This window comes from Cydia strobilella, chromosome Z, assembly GCF_947568885.1.
Source record: "Cydia strobilella chromosome Z, ilCydStro3.1, whole genome shotgun sequence".
NCBI lineage: Eukaryota > Metazoa > Arthropoda > Insecta > Lepidoptera > Tortricidae > Cydia > Cydia strobilella.
Genome location: NC_086068.1, coordinates 55,662,699 through 55,683,548, shown reverse-complemented (window position 1 = coordinate 55,683,548; position 20,850 = coordinate 55,662,699). Strand labels below are relative to the sequence as shown.

The 20,850-nt window shown below is 39.9% G+C and overlaps 1 protein-coding gene across 1 annotated transcript; it reads right to left on the bottom strand.

The window, feature by feature from the left end:
• Positions 1–3,485: 3,485 nt before the first annotated feature.
• Positions 3,486–14,340, bottom strand: LOC134754611 (dual specificity protein kinase TTK). Its single transcript, XM_063690930.1, has 7 exons — positions 13,759–14,340; positions 12,453–12,778; positions 11,404–11,549; positions 10,472–10,632; positions 8,888–9,075; positions 7,164–7,311; positions 3,486–6,564 (listed from the first exon to the last, which is right to left on the bottom strand). Exons 1-7 carry the CDS (start codon positions 14,204–14,206, stop codon positions 6,359–6,361), a joined length of 1,623 nt encoding a protein of 540 aa, XP_063547000.1. The 5' UTR covers positions 14,207–14,340; the 3' UTR covers positions 3,486–6,358.
• Positions 14,341–20,850: the final 6,510 nt, after the last annotated feature.

Here is a 20,850-nt window from a genome sequence, read left to right as displayed (position 1 = left end):
ACTGTCGATTTAAAAAAAGAAAAATATATATCCCAAAAAAAATTACAGTTTTGTAACGCATTTTCACATAGGTACATTTTGTATGGACCATTACAAAACTGACACCCAAAATGTATGAAAAACTGGGGACACTTTTTAGGGTTCCGTAGCCAAATGGCAAAAAACGGAACCCTTATGGATTCGTCATGTCTGTCTGTCTGTCCGTCTGTTTGTCACAGCCACTTTTTTCCCGAAACTATAAGAACTATACTGTTGAAACTTGGTAAGTAGATGTATTCTGTGACCCGCATTAAGATTTTCACACAAAATAGAAAAAAAAACAATACATTTTAGGGGTTCCCCATACGTAGAACTGAAACTCAATTTTTTATTCATTACATCCATACGTGTGGGGTATCTGTGAATAGGTCTTCAAAAATGATATTGAGGTTTCTAATATAATTTTTTTCTAAACTGAATAGTTTGCGCGTGAGTCACTTCCAAAGTGGTAAAATGTGTCTCCCCCCCCCTGTAACTTCTAAAATAAGAGAATGATAAAACTAAAAAATATTCAGTACACGCCGCGCCCTCGACCAGTGAAGACGTGTCGTGTCTCCGTGAAGAAGGTCCTCGTAAATTGGACCGAAACATGTCGAGCTATTCGACTTAATTATACGTGAGTGACCCGGTTTAAAATAATCTAATATGTTTGAGTCTCACGAGAGTTTTATAGTTAAAAAATAATGATGTACATTACCATGCAAACTTCCACCGAAAATTGGTTTGAACGAGATCTAGTAACTAGTTTTTTTATACGTCATAAATCGTAAACCGCAATTTACCTTTCATTCAATCAACTCAAATATAAAAGTGGGGCTCCCATACAACAGACGTGATTTTTTTGCCTTTTTTTGCCTAATGGTACGGAACTCTTAGTGCGCGAGTCCGACTAGCACTTGGCCGATTTTTTCTTTGTCTCATTCAATAGCACTCGTGATTCTAAGTCCAAATAACCCAAAAGTCGATGATTTAAAAAAACTGGTAACATTTTTTCTGAAAACCATCTAAACTTCCAGAATTCAGAAAATAAATATTTGGGGACAATCTTACACAGATCGACCAACGTCCAACCCCCTAACTAAGCAAAGCTTGTACTATGGGTACTAGACTAGGAGACGATATTACATTCTTAGAATTTAGATACATAGATAAAATGTGATATTTTCTATAAAAAGCGACCTTATTGTCGATGGCGCTTACGCCATTATAAACGATGCTCCGATATAAATACAATGCCGCGCAACGCTGTGCGGCGTAAGCGCCATCGACAATAAGGTCCCTTTCCATAGAAAATTCCCCAAATTTTGTATTTACAAGTGTCTCTTATATGGAGAGGCTTATTTAATTTAACTAGTAGTTCTCCCCGAACTGAGAACTCGCGATTTATTGCAAGGTCTGTGGAGCCCTTAACTGATAGATTTAAGTCCCCATAGCAAGGCCTGACACTCTTTGATAGAAAAAGATAGGCTTATTGCGATTCCTATAAGAGGAAAGAGAAAATATATAGTGCCATGCTTTGTCCTTATCACCGACCGGGTGGCATCATAGGTAGGAGGCGATGGCGAAATACCGAAATTTATAAGAGTGAAAGAGAAAAAATCCTATACTGCCCAAATTTTATATGAATATTCTCTCTTACCCCCGGTCGCTCGGTTGTGCGTCTATAACTACTTGTATATACTATGTCTATGTCCCATTGAGATTAAAATAAACTGTATCTGAGGTAACCCGTAATCTTTCTTGTCAAATACCTACCTAATATTTTGTTTATTTTATTTCGTTTTTATAAATCTTGCTAATTAGCTCCATGCATGAATTTATTTTTATTTTTGGATTCATAATTTATATCGTTGGAACACCGGAAATGATAAAAATACTTTTGTAAACCTTAACATTATTTTATTAAAAAATATTTAAAATGTTGAAAATTTTTGAGCGGTTGAAACGCTCATAATTTTTGGCGCGAATTCGACAGAGCGTGATGACGTCACACGTTGGGCGGCCCAACTGACGTTTGCTACTAATGACACTAATCTGTCGAACGCGTGACGTCACGTGGCGTTTCGAGCGTTTCGCTCACTAGCTTTTCGCGGGCAAATTTTTGTACTTTTTATTTATAATTTTAAGTAATTAAATGGTAATTTAAAAACGGAAATGCATTTGTAACATGATACAACGGTAACAAACATCCGAATAAAACATATTTCGTTCAAATATAAACTTCATGCATGAGGCTAATTATTGTAATATCGTATTTTAAAAAACAATATTATTAAATGTGTAAACCGAGCACTTTCATTTGATACCAAACTCGACCATACTTTCTTGCAAATAAGATGATCAGAATAGCAAGACCCCTCACAAATAGCTTTTTGGCCTTCTACGCTCTTCTAGCTCCATAACCCCTTGATCGAGCCTGGCCATAATTTATTTTAATGACTAAAATTTAATATTACAAAATAGAAAACCATCGCAAATCAATAAAATTCTTAAAGAATACTCCACAAAGGATCTAGGAAATATACTGGCAAAAACTTTATTTAAATTACTCAATGTTAACAACAAAACGAGAGTTTAGTGACCGCGCGCATAATTTCATGTTAGAGATTTTGCAAACATACATACCTACATATAATCACGCCTATTTCCCGGAGGGGTAGGCAGAGACCACGGATTTCCACTTGCTACGATCCTGACATACCTCTTTCGCTTCCTTCACTTTCATAACATTCCTCATACACGCTCGCCGGTTTAGGGTGCTCTTGACCTGGCCTTTCTTCAGGATTCCCCCGATCTGATCAGAGAAAGTCCGCCGAAGTCCCGTTTCTACCTCTCCCTTATATACTCTCTTTGTTAGCCTTCTTTCACTCATTCTTTCCACGTGTCCAAACAAATGTAAAATAGATATAAGCACTTTTTTTCTTGAAATAAATAGATTTAATTATTTTTTATACTCAAGTTATTGTTCATAAAACTATCCTCTAATAGCACTGATTTAAATTTTCACGATTTTTACTCATTATTATTCACAGCGATGGGACTTAATCGCGTAAAATAAGTTTAAAATTTACCTCCGACGTAATAGTTCATAGATAGTTCAGCTTAAAAACATCGAAATGGCGGGACGTGCCCCTAGCCGGCCGTATTCCAAGTTGAATGTAAGAACTTCACTTCGCTTCGCTCGCTCGTTCGATTCATTATATTGTACAGTCGCCACCATCATCAGATATATCGGAGCGGCCAAGGTGCTCACAAATATGTGAACACGCCTCTATTGTCAAGGTCCTAGAGTGAGTGTTTAGATATTTTTGAGCACCTCGGCCGCTCCGATATATCTGATGCCGACTGTAAACTACACAGTAATTATGGCAATTCAATACATATATTTTATCCGATATTTTGGAAAAGGAGAAGATATAAAGAATATTGTTGGAGTATAAAATTTTATTTGGTAAAAAAATTTTTGAGTTTTAAAAATTCAATTAATTTAAATAGGCATTCTGTTAGTACAATTTTATTTATAGGCATTTTGTTAGTACAATTTTATTTATAGGCATTACCAGACAGGCCTGGCGCACAGACAGGCCTGGCGTACATACAGGCCTGGCGTACATACAGGCCTGGCGCAGAAATGTGAGGAGACCCGACCCCAGATAACGGGAGCAGGGACGGACAAAGAAGATCTACAATAATAATAACAGACAATATTTTGAGTTAATATCAAACTGAAATATATAAACATCATTCCCTATATGGGTCTACATATATCCTCCTAAGGCCCATTTGCACCATTCACTAAACCTGGAGTTACCATGGTTACCAGTACAATTTGACACTGGGTTAACGGTTTAATCGGTTAACCCCGGGTTAGTGGGATGGTGCAAGTGGCACTAAGTCCCAGAGCCATCTTTGCAGTTTTGAATTTAGAACCTTCTTTATTCGATTTGATTTTGTCCTTTTAAATGAAATGAAAAAGATGTTTATTTAACATAAGTAGGTACAATAAACTTATTGCGTAACCTATATATACATGCAGACTTATTCACTAATTTTTACATCTACTAGCGACCCGCCCCGGCTTCGCACGGGTGCAATGCTGATGTATTATACATATAAACCTTCCTCCTGAATCATCATACTCTATGTATTAAAAAACCGCATCGAAATCCGTTGCGTAGTTTTAAAGATCTAAGGGTTAGCGTGCACGAGCAACTTAGTCGCAAGGCGATTTATTTGTCTCTTTCGACAAATTAATCGCCTTCTCGCCGTGATGCGCGCACGAGAGCAACACGACTTTTTTCTACGCAGTCATCAACATGGATTTTGAAGAGACGGCTGTGGTCGAAAAAAAAAACAATAATGGGTGCATCCATTATGGAGCGATCGGCTGACTTTTGGAAAATTTCAGACTATGTCTTTAATGTTTTATTGTATAGTAGTGGTCTCCCTTCCACTTCTTCAATTAGACTACTTGTCGATATCATCTTCTACGACCGGCATTTTACTTCGTATTGAATGCGTGCGCGTATCCGTACACGTACAAGCTCCCGCCGCGGCGGTCGAGTGGCAAGTTGGCAACTGGCCGGCCGGCGACCTATTTGTCGCCCATGCGCACGCTAGCATTCAAAATTAAAACCAATAGGGAAGGAGACATTTGCGTGGAGGCTTGTCCGAACCCGCGGAGAAAAGTCTCCCGGGAGTTGCGTCGCTACGTTAACCCATAGACTTGATGTGACAGACAGAATAGTCGCGGAGACAAAAGTTGCTCGTGCGCGCATACCCTAAGCATACATTACATAGGGACAGACAGACAGCACGAAAGAGACTTTGTTTTATACTATGTAGTGAATTATTTGTACAATGGGTTACTTTACTTTACATTAAGTGCCAGTTGCACCATCCGCACTTAACAGACTGATCAACATCACCCGGTGCGCCGCCGCGGTTTACTATAAAGCTTTCCATACAATAAAATTTAGCGAACTCTTTAACGCTGACAAACAGTTTGGTGCAACCAACCCTAAGTGTGAGGCCCGAGTGGACGCTCGCTCGGCTCGGCGTGCAGCGTGTCGTCGGGCTCACAAGTGATGTGAGCAGCGTGCACGTGCACTAAGGCCGCTCCTATACGATTGCATTTGTTTAACATGCACGCCGCACGCCGCGCCCCAATGCACGCCCAACTAGAGCGTCCACTCAGGCCCCACACACACAAAACGCTAGCTCATGAGCGTCGGCGTCTAGTCAGCGTGTGTCGTCGGCGTCGCTGCGCAGTTGCGCCAACGTTGCGTCGAGCAGCGGCCATACAGTTGACTAGACGCCGACGCTAGTGTGAGGTCACTTGACGCACTTGCCATTGAAAGTGTCACGCATCAATTGTACGCGCAAAGTTGACACCAATTACTCATTTTTGACACCAAACCAACTGTACAAATTGATAAAAAAAGACACGCGCATTTAAGCACACCGGATGCGCGCGTTGTAAAGTAAAGATCCTTATGAGAGACGGCACACGGTGTGCAAGGCCCCAACATACGCAGCCGGTGCGCTCTGGTCTTAACACTACAGTTGTGTGAGATAGCGTGGCGGAGCAACTTTTTATTGTGTGCTTTGCTACCTCGCACATCTATAGTGGATGTTCAGCCTAACCCCTAAATCTATAAATTATCTCTAGAAATAAATAATTTTAAATATCAAAAATCATATATTTATACTACATACAAAGTTGAGAGCAAAAAGTGAAGAGGTTATACTAGAATTTTACAATAGAATGCCGAGCCGACGCAGTTAGCATTAGGGCAGGGGTGCGAAACTCCTCGCTTCGGTCAAACTCGGCTCCGTTCGGCTCAGGATTGCTCCAATCAATTATTAGGGTTGGCCACAGATAAGATAATGACTTGAACTTGACAACCCTAAATAGCCGAAAGGGCTAGTGCCATATATTAGAAAGGGACAGCATGATTCGACCCTGAACCTCTGTCAAACTTTGGTTTTGTAGGAAGTTTCCTTTCTGTACGTAGCACGGTAGTACTATAATTTATTTTGTGCTTAGGGTGGTATTAAACCCGTCCAATATCTTGGTCCATTGTGTATTTGCTTCTCACATTTTGCTCAGTGAGAGAGTGAGACGCAATGCACATTGAAACAAGATATTGGACAGTACAATATTAACTATCGCTTAGCTACTTCGCAAATTTCTGGGATAATTGAATAAATTGAATTGAATTCTCTTTAATATTTTTATATAGGGGCCCACTGACTTTAAGTCCGCCGGACATAGCCATAGTATATACAAGTACGAGACAAAACTAACCAAAACGCTTCACTCCTCATACACATTAGCCTTCTGTAGCAACGCGAACTCCTCCTGTGTCACGCCATGTCTCAACTTGTCTAGTAACGCCTTGGGTAAAGCCCTCGTGTTGTATTGGAGGTGTCTCATTTGTAGGAGCTGTGTGACGGTGGGACGGCTGTGGGCGGCATAGCGAAGGCAGCTTTGGAGCGCTGTGATGAGGGATGGGGGTAGGTCTGCGAAAATGGACGTACAGTCACTGACATATATGTATAGACCACAGATTTAATATATACGCTAGATGACGCAAATACAACAATTTGTATTGTAACCAAGCGCGCCGACTTTTTCATACAAAATTTACGCATAATATAATTTTAAAATTACTTATTTGTGATAGGAAATATGTTCTTGCCTTTGGGTGCTCGCAATTTTTGGGCTGTTGCAGTTAATTATTATACAACGAAGCATTTTTTCAAGTTTTCACGGACGTCCGGCTGCAACAACCGGCGGCGTGGACTGTAAAGAGCGACGGTAAACCTCGACGCTTGGTCGGGGTTCGGACACGCGAAGTAGATGCATTTGCGTCTTCTATGGTATATTTATTTATGTGGTATAGACAAGCTGTCGAGAACAAATTGTGTCCGCGAGGTGTCCGCCATTTTTTGCGTTTGACGTTTGCCACTAAACTAAAGAATAAGCGCAGCTAGCCAGTAGCAATGAAGTTCATGCACATTTTCATCTGAAATATATATATATATATAATAGATAGATAGATAGATAGATAGCGTTTATTCGTGGCAAAAAAGAGGAAAATAATATTGTATATACTTACGGTCGACTGGCGGGTACGCGATGATATGGTTAGGGTCCCTGATGGTGACAAGTTTCATGATGGCGGTGAGGTGCGCGAAGGGCGTGCGGCCATATATAAGGCTGTATAGGATGCAGCCTAGTGACCACACATCGGAGTAAAACGACACCTAAAGAAAATAAATATTATCTCAGTTGTGTTTGTAGAAGATATTTAGGTTCAATAATAGTTAAAATGTGGAGTGACTAATAAAACTAATAGACTTAAAGCCTGACCAGTAATATATGATAATTTTTTTTTTCCTATCTGGTTTTTACTCCCGGCAATTTTTCACAGGGTGAATTTGCCAATGTCGGTTTTTGACTTTCACACGTGAGGAGAATTTTCGGTATTCTTGGGAGGATGTAGACCTATATGATCATTGTCAAGAGGGCGCCGTTTATTCTCATGTATGGGGGGACAGCTCTGTATAGTATGAGCAAAATAGTTCCTGTGAAAGTCAGGCTTAACCCTTAAATGCATGTTTTTTTTTTCTTTTTGCCCGAAATTAATATATGTGTTACGTAATTGTTTGCTGATTATGGGAAAAATTGTAAAAAAATGTAACATCGATTTACAATGAAAAGTCAGTGATAGAAGTTGCATAGGCTAAATCAAATTTATGTAAATACATATATCATTTTCAGTAAGAGATATACGAAAAATCTACCATCAGAAAGGTACACTATTTGTGTTATCGATAAAGTTTTTAAATATAAAATAGTTACAAACCCCGAAAAAAACGTCCAAAATCACATACTAAAAATCTTCAAATTCTGGATTTTTTTCAATTTTTTTCGACATTTTCTATTAAAACAAATGTATTTTTTATAAATAAAAATACTGCGTAAATTTAAATTAAAAATCGTAAACGGATTAGTTTTACTTTTGAAATAATATATAGGAACAAATAAATTTTATCTAATAATGTATAAAATTAGATGTGTGTTTTGTAAGCTGCATCCATCACTGTGCATATAATGGTTAATATATCTAGCCCCGGAAAATGGTACATCATGATAATGAGAGCAACAAAATTTGACACATGGTTTGTTATACTCTCTGTTTTACTGGATTCAAGCATCTGGCAGATGTTCATTGGTGGAGGTAGCGGGTACTTCAAGGGTTAACCCTGTTGTGTGTTATAAGAAACATCGCTTTTATACACTACCGCTCATAACTATTTAGGCAGTCGAAATGTTTTCCATACAATTGTATACAAAATCGACTTTCAGAATTATACCGCTAAGTCGCAGTCGGGTAACAGTTTTTTGTGGAGTTTACTTTTTTAATTTAACAGACATATCGAGCTTCAAAATGATGTGCAGAGTATTCGTGTACATTGCCTATTTACCAAATGGCAAGCGTAAAAAAATCCATAAATCGTTTTCCAGTACAAAACACACATACATAAGACACACACACACACACACACACACACACACAGACATAAGAGTATACATAAGAGTTTTTTAAATCGTTGCATAAAGCAACTCGAAATTTAAAAAAGGATATCTTCGGCAACAATTTTAGGCTTAACATATTTACCTAAAAAAAAATTCAATCCAACATGTAAGAGTCATTTGCCTGCGATCGAACAGTTTGATTTTGAAAATATTTTTTGTATATGTATGGTTAAAATTGCGGGGGCCTAAATACTGAGCGGTAGTGTAGTTCCTTTACAATACGAAAGAGTCAACACCCACCTTGAAGGGATGCTTGCCGTCTCCGCCCAGCGCCTCGGGGCTGATGTATGAGAACGTGCCCTTCCCGCAGGAGCGGACCACACTGGTGGCGTCGCTGGACACGGCCGACGCTATACCGAAGTCGATCAGCTTCAGCCTGCCGGATACTAGGAGGAAGTTGGCCGGTTTTAGATCTGCGTGAACTACTCCTGTGGACAGATGGAACTGTTTAGAAGACTTAATGTACCCTACCGCAAATTCCGTGTTTTTTTTATTATGTGATAGTCAGCAAACGAGCAGACGAGCCGCCTGATGGGAAGCAGTCATCGTCGCCCATGGACGTAAGCAACATCACAGGAGCCACTAAGCTAAGCTAAGGAGTTTCTAGCTCTTGATAAAAATCTAATCTAATATCCATCTAGGACAGGTTGCAGAGGCAAAAAGACCAGTCGGGCGGGCGGGGGCACTTTAAAGATTGTGCGAAACGTGACATGGTTGCCTTTAACATCTCATGCAACCAAGGGCAGAAACTGTGTGGTGGCAAACTTTAGTCAGAGGACAATCGTCGATGACCTCGTGAATGTACCGACGACTTGCCTCACCACAAACTCTGTTAAGCTCTGGTTTCCTAGGAAAGCGGTGCCGTAATACACCAGTGAATGACGTCACTAGAACGTTGTCTATGTAAACAAAATGGCGCGGTTTCCTAGAGGGCGGTGATTGACACCGTAACGTCAACAAGCGGTTCCGCCATTTGCATGACGGCCGTCTTGACGGTGTCGATAGTTTCGTGAACGTTTTATTTGATAGCAGTGAAGCCAGACTAAAATCTCAAATGCACCTTCTGTACCACGAGATTTGAATAAATGATCTTCTGCACTACGATTACTATTCTCTTCTGATGATAATTCATTCTCCGTCCTTTTTCTCTTCTGGATAAGTTTCGTTTGACGTTGGTGGCCGTGGTATGACGACGTGGAACTTTCCACATGTCGTCACCGTAAAGACGGTCGTCTTTTTGCGTCCGCTAATATATTAATAACAGTAAAACGCTAGGCTTTGAGCATAGAGTAAATTATACTAGAGCGGTACTGTCGTAGTAAATTTTGTAACCCCAGTAAATTCACTGCCATCTGTCGACACACTTTAAAACTAAAAATGAAGATTTATAAAAATACGATAAAATGTATTTAAATATAGATAAATGATTTTTTTTTATTTGCATTAATTATTTTTTAGATTTTGACCCATGTTCTTTCACTGATATGCGTTAAAATTGTTAAATAACAAACGAAACCGTCAACGCCATCTTATACGACAGTAGGCCAAAGCTAGTAGCGCCCTCTGAACGAGAATCAAATTTTCTTGATTTTCGAGGCACGTTTTTTCCTTAGACTGTATCCATCTATTACGGAGTCATATCTATCTTTGGCTTTGAGTAAACGATTTATTTTTGATACTGGGTATACAACAATGCCGAGACCGATGCTACTCGTCGTTGGCGGGAAGCCATCTTTTTGGCTCGCTTCGATGACAGCCGCGCTGTCAGTTAGGGCACGTTCAAAGCCCGTATGAAACAAAAGCTTTACAGCACAGTGGTCATACCGTGCTGGTGTATCTGCTGCACGGCGCGCAGCATCTCCTCCCAATAGTGCAGCACGAGGGCGGGCGGCGCGCCGTCGCGGTGCGTGCACATGAAGCACGCCAGGTCCGTCTCTCCCGCCTCCATCACCAGCCGAAGGAATTTGTTATCACGATCGTATTCACTGAAATGTATGAACATTTTTGTCAATAAATTAATTTTTAATTTCTCATTCTCTGAAAGAGGGTCATTGTTGTTCTTAAAAGTGTGCAGAAAGTGATACGTTTCTGCACTAGAGCATTTTACTTTCCAAGTACGATTTTTTTCATTTTTGTACGATAAACAATTGGGTTTTAAATGGATTTGTTACACATGTTCCATTCTGATATTTAACTCCCCAACTCCATAAATAACGATACGTCAAATAAACATGCATTTTACTTTCTTCGTATTCAAAATGAAAAGTAGAGTGTTTAACTCGGGTGAAAGGCATCATTTCACCCTCGGACTATTAGCGCTCTCACTGCGCTCGTGCGCCAAACTACTGAGTACCTTTCATCCCTTGGTTAACAATCTACTATTTAACCCAAGCCTTTATCGCCGAACCAAGAGCGCCAGCTTTCAACAGTCATATCTTACTCATTGAGACAATTCTGACAAACCTAAGAGGTTACGTTGTTCTATCACATAGTTCCTATGGTCCTTTAGTCTTCATCAGAAAATCAGCTCAAAGCTAGCTATAAAATACCAAAGTTGGACCCACTCGAACATTAGAAAGTGTTTCTAATCTAGCTTCGAAAATTTGACCCACACTACTAACACGGCAAGATAAATGAAACTTTCACAAGAAATAATTAAAAACGTGATTTTCTAAGTACAAAAGAGTACTTATAAATGTAATAGTAAAATCAAAGGCAGATCTGTCAACTGCAATGACTGCATGTATCATACTCACTAGTCATATAACTTGATAACTCGGTCATTCTTCTGCAGATCTCGCAGCAGCTTCACCTCGTTCAGGTAACCTCGCGCCATCTCGCGCTCCGTCGCTAGATCCACGACTTTCACTGCGTACTCGTTTGATGTGGTGATTTCTAATACCTGACACAAAATGTATAATTTTAATAAGTTCTTAGTCTAAAATTGACTGACTACTATTAACAGGTATAAGAAACATTCCACAATAATGTCGCTTAAGACACGTCATTATTTTATTACTGCTGAAAAGGCTGAAAAAGCTATATTAGATCTGGTAATATTTCATAACTTGGCTAACAAAATGAGAGTATATTCTCGAGCATTCCACATTTGATTGAGGTAGCTGCCATACAAGGCAAAAGCACTCTCCTGGAATGCCCCTTAAATACTTGAGAAGATACGCTACAAATGAGAGCTACTAGATAATATTATATACAATGTAATGTTTAAATGTACATAATTTGTATTTTAAATTATTTTTTTTTTATTTTTTTATACGTATGGATTAACGATGTAGGCAATATTATAACTTATTTGCATATTGAAACACAATACAAAGCATTAAATAAACATGTTTATTTAACAAGTCACGTAAACATTTCGTAAAAACCCTTTCCTGCGGAGCCTCACAACATTTAAAGAAATTATTTATGTTCCATATTTGAAGGTCCTGCCTCGCAACACTTTAGGTTTATATATAAAGAACATGGAGCGTTATAAAACGCGTAGCCAGTTTGAAGTTGGAATGGGCTGGTCATATAGCACGAAAGACCGATCCCTGGAGTAAACGACTACTCGAGTGGCGACACTGGCGACCATGGAGAGAAGAGCGTCCTCAAAGTAGACCCCAGGTGCGTTGGGACGACGACATCAAGAGGACTGCGGGGAAGCAGTGGCTCCAAGTCGCACAGAACTGTGACGAATAATGGCGCAAAATGAAGGAAGCCTACACCTGAAGGGTAGAAAAGGGCTAAAGAGAGAGAGAGAGAGAGAGATACATGAAGCAACATTCCTATTTGAACTTACCTTAAACACCTCACTGGACGCTCCCATACCAAGTTTCCTAATTACCATATACTTCTTTCCCTTTATGTTAATTGTCTTGAACTGTATTTTGCTAAAGTTTTTCGGGCCTGCGGGCTGTGATGGTGTCGCAGGCACAAACAGTGTCGCTGGCACAGACTGTCCCGGTAGGATAGGTTGTATCTGCGTCGGTAGATGTGTGGACGATGAGTGAGAGTCAGGTAAGTCTTCAGTGGGTGGGTATATTTTTGGGTGGAACGCGGAGACCTTCCTTGGTGTGGGTGGTGCCATTGGAGGAGGTGGGTCTCTGGCTGGTTCTGGGAAAAGACCTGTTAAGGTAAAAAGTGTCATATTAATATTGGTATAAAATTATTCAAGGGTAAACTGGAGGTAATTATAAGCCTAATTTAAAATTAAGTGTTTATTAAATGGTAAAAAAATATTGGTATAGCATGAATATGATTGCAACTTAAACAAAATCATTAAAATTGGATTCATACCAGATCAGAATCAGGTTTATGGAATAGGGAATATTACGCGAAACTCTGCACAGAGGGCGCCATTACCACAATCTGACGGTCTATCGCGAAACAAGAAAATCGAAATTTCATTATTTAACATCTCTGTCACTCTTGCATATTCGGAGGATGGAAAGAGGATTCGCGTTTCCCGGTAGGTCCTCAGTAAACAAACCGCCTCGATGCATCAATGTCATATTTTATTATATCTAAAAACTTGTCAAGAAATGGTTAAAGGCACAGTATGTATAAGTTACTCTATGGTTTACTAAACGGGCTAGCGATGCACTCTGGTGGCAGAACATTGCAGTAATATCCCCTATTGCTGGCTGGGGGGGGCACGTGCCCCGGGCGCCGTCCAAGGGGGGTGCCAAAACGGGCGAAAAATATAAAATTGGTTAGTTCGGGGGTCTACAGGCTACGTTTGGGTTGGCACAAATTTGGTGCCTGCCCCGGGCGCCATTTCCTCTAGCTACACCCCTGCCCCTATTATTGCTAGCTGTAAGTTGCAGTTGCATAAATAAATAAACCAATAGTATACAAATAATGTCAAATTTCTATGAAAATATGATGTATATAATGAAACCCTCACTTTATTCTGTTCAAAAACATTAACGTATTGTGTTTCTGTTCTGTTTATTATGTTGTAAAATCCTACTTGATTAAATGAAATTCTATTATATTCTATTTTATTCATGTTGGTGCAAAGCTAGCGTAGATATTCTCTATTTATATCATGAGCCCAACAGAAGAGATATAACGGAGTTTAAAACTAAAAACATATCACTTACACCGGGCACTTTCTTTCTTCTCAACATGTGTTTGAGCATTCTGAAGGTTTTCTACAGTCCCAGGCTGCGAGGTGGATGCCTCGATGGTAGGCAGCACTTCCACCCCAGGGAACCTGTACGCCTTGCCAGACCGAGAGACGTTCTCGTTGTTACCAGCTGTCTCCGCTTGACTCGGCGTACTTTCTATCTTTTTCTCGTCAGGGGCTTTCACTACGCTGCGATTCTCAGACAAAGGAACTTTAACACTACTCTTAGAATCCTTGGGTACTGTCTTTGATTGGGTCTTCTTTGAGTACCCATCAAATGAACTACTGCTGTCGTCCGAAGAATCGAGCGAGTCGCGTCTGTCTAACGTCGCGGACAGCGTCTTCAAATTAGCAATCAATGCCGCCATGGGCAACGGTTGGAATTTTATTGATTTTGACGTAGAATTCGCTCTGCAACTCATGATTGCAGACTCAAAAACAAATTTAAACACTAAACTTTTATAAACGTTTGGTTTGTCCGTTGGGTTTTCGAATCACATTTGACAGGTACAGCCACACCTACAGTGCGTGGGGTGCTAAATTTTTTTTTTTTTATTCGTCCTTCTGGACAGGCTAAGACCATAGGCCATACTGCCTCTTCTTCAGTAAGATTAAATGTCAGTGGGGTGCTAAATAAATTGCTACCACAGACTACAAATAAAAAAAATACGCTGACATTTACTAGAGATGCAACAAGTACCAAAAACTCTGGAATCAATATCGATATTAAAGTACTGTATGGTTGCCACAAATTATAAATGCTTGTTTTTAACATTTTAAGGGATCTATAAATTTCAAAAAATTGAAATTTATAGAAACTGAGTACAAATCAAGGGCCTGACACTCTTTGATAGAGAAAGAAAGTCTTATTGCGATTCCTATAAGAGGAAAGAGAAAATAGTGCCATGCTTTGTCTTTATCACCGACCGGGCATTTTTTCATGGTCGGGTTATGGCACGGTATGGTAGGCATAATAGCAAGGAGGCTATGGCGAAATACCGAAATTTATAAGAGGGAAAGAGAAAAGACATTGGACATGCAAACCGGATAAATTGCGTAGTATACATTTTATATGAATATTCTTTCTCTTACCACCGGTCGCTCGGTGGCGCGTCTATAACTACTTGTATATACTATGTCTATGGTATAAAAATGGTATAAAACGACGGTAGATCGAAAGCATCATACGCATACGCGAGTAACTCCAGCTATATGTGCCGTGTGCAAGCAATGAAGTCGTTGTAAGTGGAAAGAGGTTTATCATAGATTCTAATTAAAATGTAACTGGCATTTTAATTTATCATAGAATTTTTAAAATATTCTGCTGTTCTGTCATCACCATCGGCATTACTTAATTTCCGAAAAAAATAGAGTAACGAGATCAAAAATCGCACTGCTTAATGTCCTGATTCTAATACATTTTTTTTTAATTTTAATAATTTTAGCAGGTCGTGAAGGATATACGGGATGCCCGTGTATTATGGAGGTTTCGTGGGAGGACCCCAGGGCGGAGGGTATTGCCTTTACTCTTACGGGTGTTGTCCTACGACCGGCGGCTGTCCCGGATGCGGAGGAGGAAGCTGCTGCTAACGACTACCAGGTACTGACTACAATACACTTTGTAGGGTTCCGTACCCAAAGGGTAAAAACGGGACCCTATTACTAAGACTCCTCTGTCCGTCTGTCTGTCTGTCACTCATGAACCGGCTGTATCTCATGAACCGTGATAGCTACAGTTGAAATTTTCAGATAATGTAGTATTAGTATTTCTGTTGCCGCTATAACAACAAATACTAAAAATAGAATAAAATAAATATTTAAGTGGGGCTCCCATACAACAAACGTGATTTTTTTGCCGTTTTTTGCGTAATGGTACAAAACCCTTCGCGCGCGAGTCCGACTCACACTGAGCCGATTTTTCTTTAGTTGCATTGTATGTACATAGTACCTATGTATGTATGTACGGGTCAAATCTTGCAAGTTAAATTTGACCCACTGAAATAACTTCAATGAAACTGAAAATTTGTATACGTGTTTAAGTCGGGTGACAATGCAATGGTACCATGGAGCTGATCTGATGATGGAGACAGGAGGTGGTCATAGGAACTCTGTGATAAAGCAACGAAACCTTATTGTGGTTGGGGTTTTTAGAATTGTCTCGATGAGTATTAGTCGACTGTAGAAAAAAAGTACAGTCAGCGATAAAAGCTTGTACCAAAAATTATTTTTCCCCTCACTAGCTCGGAAAGCCGTCTTTTATCCTTTAAAACAAGCGGGGAAAAACGCATTTTATCCACTAGTGGGGAAAGTAATTTGACCTTGGATGGAGCGTGTTTAAGTAGCTTTTGACAGATAACAAAACGTAAAACGCTCATAATAATGGTTCGTTCGATATTAATTATCATTAAATAAATGGTTTGAGAATTTAATAAAAAATACCAAATTTAGCTTTATTTAACTATTTTAAGTCATAAACCTTAAATTCCATAAGAAACATTTGTTTTTTTAAATGATGTTGAATGTAATTCTGAACGCACAAGTTGAGTCGATGCAATTTCAAAACGCATAGTCAGAAATGTCAACATTGTCAACAAAATTTTTCTCGCCGACTCCGATACGTAAAAATACACAACTTCCAGAGTTTTCTGTTATAATATCGTATTGCCGTAAAAAAATTTGTGATTCCAGTGATGAAGATGATCTAACGCCTGTGGATGTTGCACTTTCCTCGCTATAGTGAGGGGAAAAGTTTTGTGTTACTCACGGGTGCAAATGTATTTTACTTCTCGTGTGTTGAAACCACTCGCTACGCTCAGGATTCAATTCCACACTCGCGGGTAAAATACAACTTTGCACCCTTGTATAACAAATAACTATTTTTGCCGAAAACTTATTTATATGAAAATGTCAGGCACACGCTAACGTCATTGATACAGTAAGCCTAACGTAATAACAGCGAAAGTATAACAAAACACGTGTTTGCCATTACCATTTGTATTAGAAGTCAAGTCACATAAGCTGCTATGTATACAGACTCAAATTTATATTGTAAATAGCTAACAGCTAATTCCTTATGACCAAGTTAACTTTGACGGCTTTATTTGTTTTTTCCAACTCCTTTGTAAATGACGATATCTGCGTAGCTTAAGAATCTAAAGGAAAAAAGTTTTTTTTTCTGGTTTTTATTGAAGCTTTGGATACCGGTTTTAGAAGCGCCTGACTCAGCACCAGCAAAGATAGATATAACTCCGTAATAGATGGATACAGCCTAAGGAAAAAACGTGCCTCGAAAATCACGAAAATTTGATTCTCGATCAGATGGCGCCACTAGTTTTGGCCCACTCTCGTATAGAGGGCGTTGACGGTTTCGTTTGTTATTTATAATTTTAACGCATATTAGTGAAAGAACATGTGTCAAAATCATATAAAAATAATTAATGCAAATAAAAAAATCATTTATCCATATTTAAATACATTTTAACTTATTTTAATAAATCTTAGTTTTAATGTATGTTGATAGATGGCAGTGAATTTACAGTGGTTACAAAATTTACTATGACGGTACCGCTCTATCTTATTATATCCTCTTTGGCACCAGTATGGGAACCTCCCCAGGTAGCATTTATACGTCATTATAACGCATACGCCATATATTTTAAATATTCTTGGCGCCATAGACGCAACTAATGACGCATTAATTAAGGATACTTGTATGTCTTAGGCCGCTCGCCCACGGCAACTTTTTGTAGCGATGCTGTCGCGCGTTCGCATAGATACAGTCGCGATGCGGTCGCTAGCTGTGTGCCCTCGCTCACATAACACGATTAAGTCCCGTTACATATGCGATACCGTCGCGCTTCTGTCGCTATGCAAACGCGATACCGTCGCGCTTCTGTCTCAATGCTAATGCGATACCGTCGCGGTTCTGTCGCGATACAAAAGCGATTCAGTAACTGTACCGATGCAAACACGGTCGCGCGTTTGCAGTCGCGATGCTGTAACGCGTTAGTAGCGTATTAGCATCGCTTCTGTAGCGCGTTGCACGACTAACGCGCGTAAGTAGCGATGCTGTAGCGCGTTAGTAGCGATGCTGTAGCGCGTTGGTATCGCTTCTGTAGCGTTGCAAATGCGACTAACACTCGTTAGTAGCGATGCCGTCGCGTGTTTCGTAAACGCGCGACAGCATCGCTGCAAAAAGTCGCCGCCGTGGGCGAGCGGCCTTAGGCTTCAACAGACGTTGCATTGCAATAAATGAAATGCGATTTTAGATAATTGCTGGCTATGTAGGAGCAACGAATTCAATCGATCGATCAAATGGCGCAATGTATCGCAAATAGCATGCGATTATTGGTGACGTTTACTGTAGAGGCAATTACTTAACTTTTGTTTGTATTTGCAGATACCAGACGACACTTGCGTGGTGGACAACGTCCACTTCCTCGTGTCTTTCTTCCTGTTCTCATTACTCGCTGGCGTGGCCGCTATGGGGTACCTCGGGTTTATAGATAGTTTTGGAGTTTTGGATAGTGTCCTAACAAAGTGTCTTAACATTGGAGTTTAGTGATGTTTAGTTTAGTTTTATGAAATTTTGGTCATATATTAAAATGTGAAAATGATGACATTTTTTTTATTCCGATCTCGTTCAACGTTTAACGCCAATAACACCTAAAGTCGTCGTTACTAGTCGTGCCCGTCGTGCCCACAGCGTCAAAGACCTTCATTCTCAAGATTTACATTAGCTCCCTTGAGCTTGACGTTTGAGAGATGTTTGTGTTTATGACAGAAAGCGTTCAAAGGGTTAAGGGTCAGCAACGCGCTTGTAGCCCCAGTAGGCCGAGCACATGATTGGCGCGACAGTATCTCGCCGCGAGATAGACTACCCGTCTTTTACCAACTCTATGAATTAAAGAGGGATGGTTGGTCTATGTCGCGGCGAGATACTCTCGCGCCAATCATGTGCTAGCCCTGCAGGAGTCAATAGGCTACGGTGAGCGCTTAACCTTTTGAACGCAAAGAACACCTAAAGGTGTAACTAGTGCCCAACGCGCCATGGACACCCATGGAGACTGTATAAAGGAGCCAAATCTCTATGTATGAAAAGTGTCCATCAAAAAACAGTAATTAGGCGGCGCCACCATACACCGAAATACTACCAAAAACAACCTACGTAATTTGGTCGGGTTATTTGTTGCCTTATATGGTTCATGTTTTACTCATGTCCCAGAGCCTAACTAGCGCCACCGGAGAGATGAGAAACTATTATTTAAAGCTTAACGCGGTCACTTTTACAACAATTCTGCCATAAGAGATTGCGATCCTTTCTATACCATCCATACTTCACACTTTCAAGTAAGATTTACATTAGCTCATAGGCATAGTATATACAAGTAGTTATAGACGCGCCACCGAGCGACCGAGGGTAAGAGAAAGAATATTCATATAAAATTTGGGCAGCATAGGATTTTTTCTCTTTCACTCTTATAAATTTCGGTATTGCGCCATCGCCTCCTACTACCTATGATGCCACCCGGTTAGTAATAAATAAGGAAAAAGCATGGCACTATTTTATCTTTCCTCTTATAGGAATCGCAATAAGACTATCTTTCTCTATCAAAGAGTGTCAGGCTCTTGCATTAGCTCGATTGCGCCCCGGCAAGGGCCTGACACTCTTTGATAGAGAAAGATAGTCTTATTGCGATTCCTATAAGAGGAAAGAGAAAATAGTGCCGTGCTTTGTCCTTATCACCGACCGGGGTTTTTTTTCATGGTCGGATTATGGCAGCATAGGTAGGAGGCGATGGCGAAATACCGAAATTTATAAGAGTGTAAGAGAAAAAGGATTATGCTGCCATACATTAACCTGTCAATACATGAATATGTCTTTCTCTTACCCCCTGGTCGCTCGGTTTCATGTCTATTATGGATGGTATAGAAAGGATGCCAATCTCTTAAGGCAGAATTATTGCAAAAGTGATCGCTTTCAGCTCTAAATAATAGTTCCTAATCTCTCCGGTGGCGCTAGTTAGGCTCTGGGACATGAGTATAACATGAACAAACAAATAACCCGACCAAATTACGTAGGTTGTTTTTGGTAGTATTTCGGTGTATGGTGGCGCCGCCTAATTACTGTTTTTTGATGGATACTTTTCATACATAGAGATTTGGCTCCTTTATATAGTCTCCATGATGTCTATAACTACTATACTGTCTATGATGGTCAGCTACAAATCTACTCGACCGTCGCATTGCGTATGTTGTCCCTCACGGGCGCACGCGGTAGGCCACTTCTATAGGATCCTACATAATGCTTTCAATTCATAATGCTAAGCTCCCTCCACACTCACTCGCGTTCGCGCCTTCGCGCCGCGTAGTCTGGAGCGGGCTCTAGGTATAAAGAGTAGAAATAAAACAATAATGTCATCTCCAACCGTGTATTTATTTGGAGTCCCGCCTTACATAACTACAGAACAGTGAGATATGTTTTGTATAATAATGTATTTACAAACGTTAACATAAATAATATCAAAATACAATTATACTAAATATATGTTACGTTCCAACGGCGGTTCGCAAATTCAAAATCACGGTCATTGGTGACCGAAAAATGGAGCTAAAAAGTAAAAACTGTATTGCCTTAATTAGGTCAGTTCTTTAATGACGCTTGCGTCGCTTGCTTCACCTACACTCGAGGTGCAAAAGTGTACAGATGTAGTGCATAATTGTTTTCCATCGTATTTTCTCGGAAACGTTCGTATTTGTCATGCTACTTCAGTCAACCTCAGTACTATGGATGGTATAGAAAAGGATGCCAATCTCTTATGGCAGAATTGTTGCAAAAGTGACCGCTTTCAGCTTTAAATAATGGTTCCTAATCTCTCCGGTGGCGCTAGTTAGGGTCTGGGACATGAGAATAACATGAATCAACAAATAACCCGACCAAATTACGTAGGTTGTTTTTGGTAGTATTTCGGTGTATGGTGGCGCCGCCTATATACTGTTTTTTGATGGACACTTTTCATACATAGAGATTTGGCTCCTTTATATAGTCTCCATGCTCAGTACTTTT

Bases quoted from the DNA above. Each gene is read 5' to 3' on its own strand.
- LOC134754611 (XM_063690930.1), bottom strand. From the start codon at position 14,206: ATGAGTTGCAGAGCGAATTCTACGTCAAAATCAATAAAATTCCAACCG. The intron at 10,633-11,403 runs GTGAGTATGATA...CATACATTTCAG, and splicing joins GTTATCAAGTTATATGACTA to TGAATACGATCGTGATAACA. The intron at 9,076-10,471 runs GTATGACCACTG...ATCTGTCCACAG, and splicing joins GCAGCAGATACACCAGCACG to GAGTAGTTCACGCAGATCTA.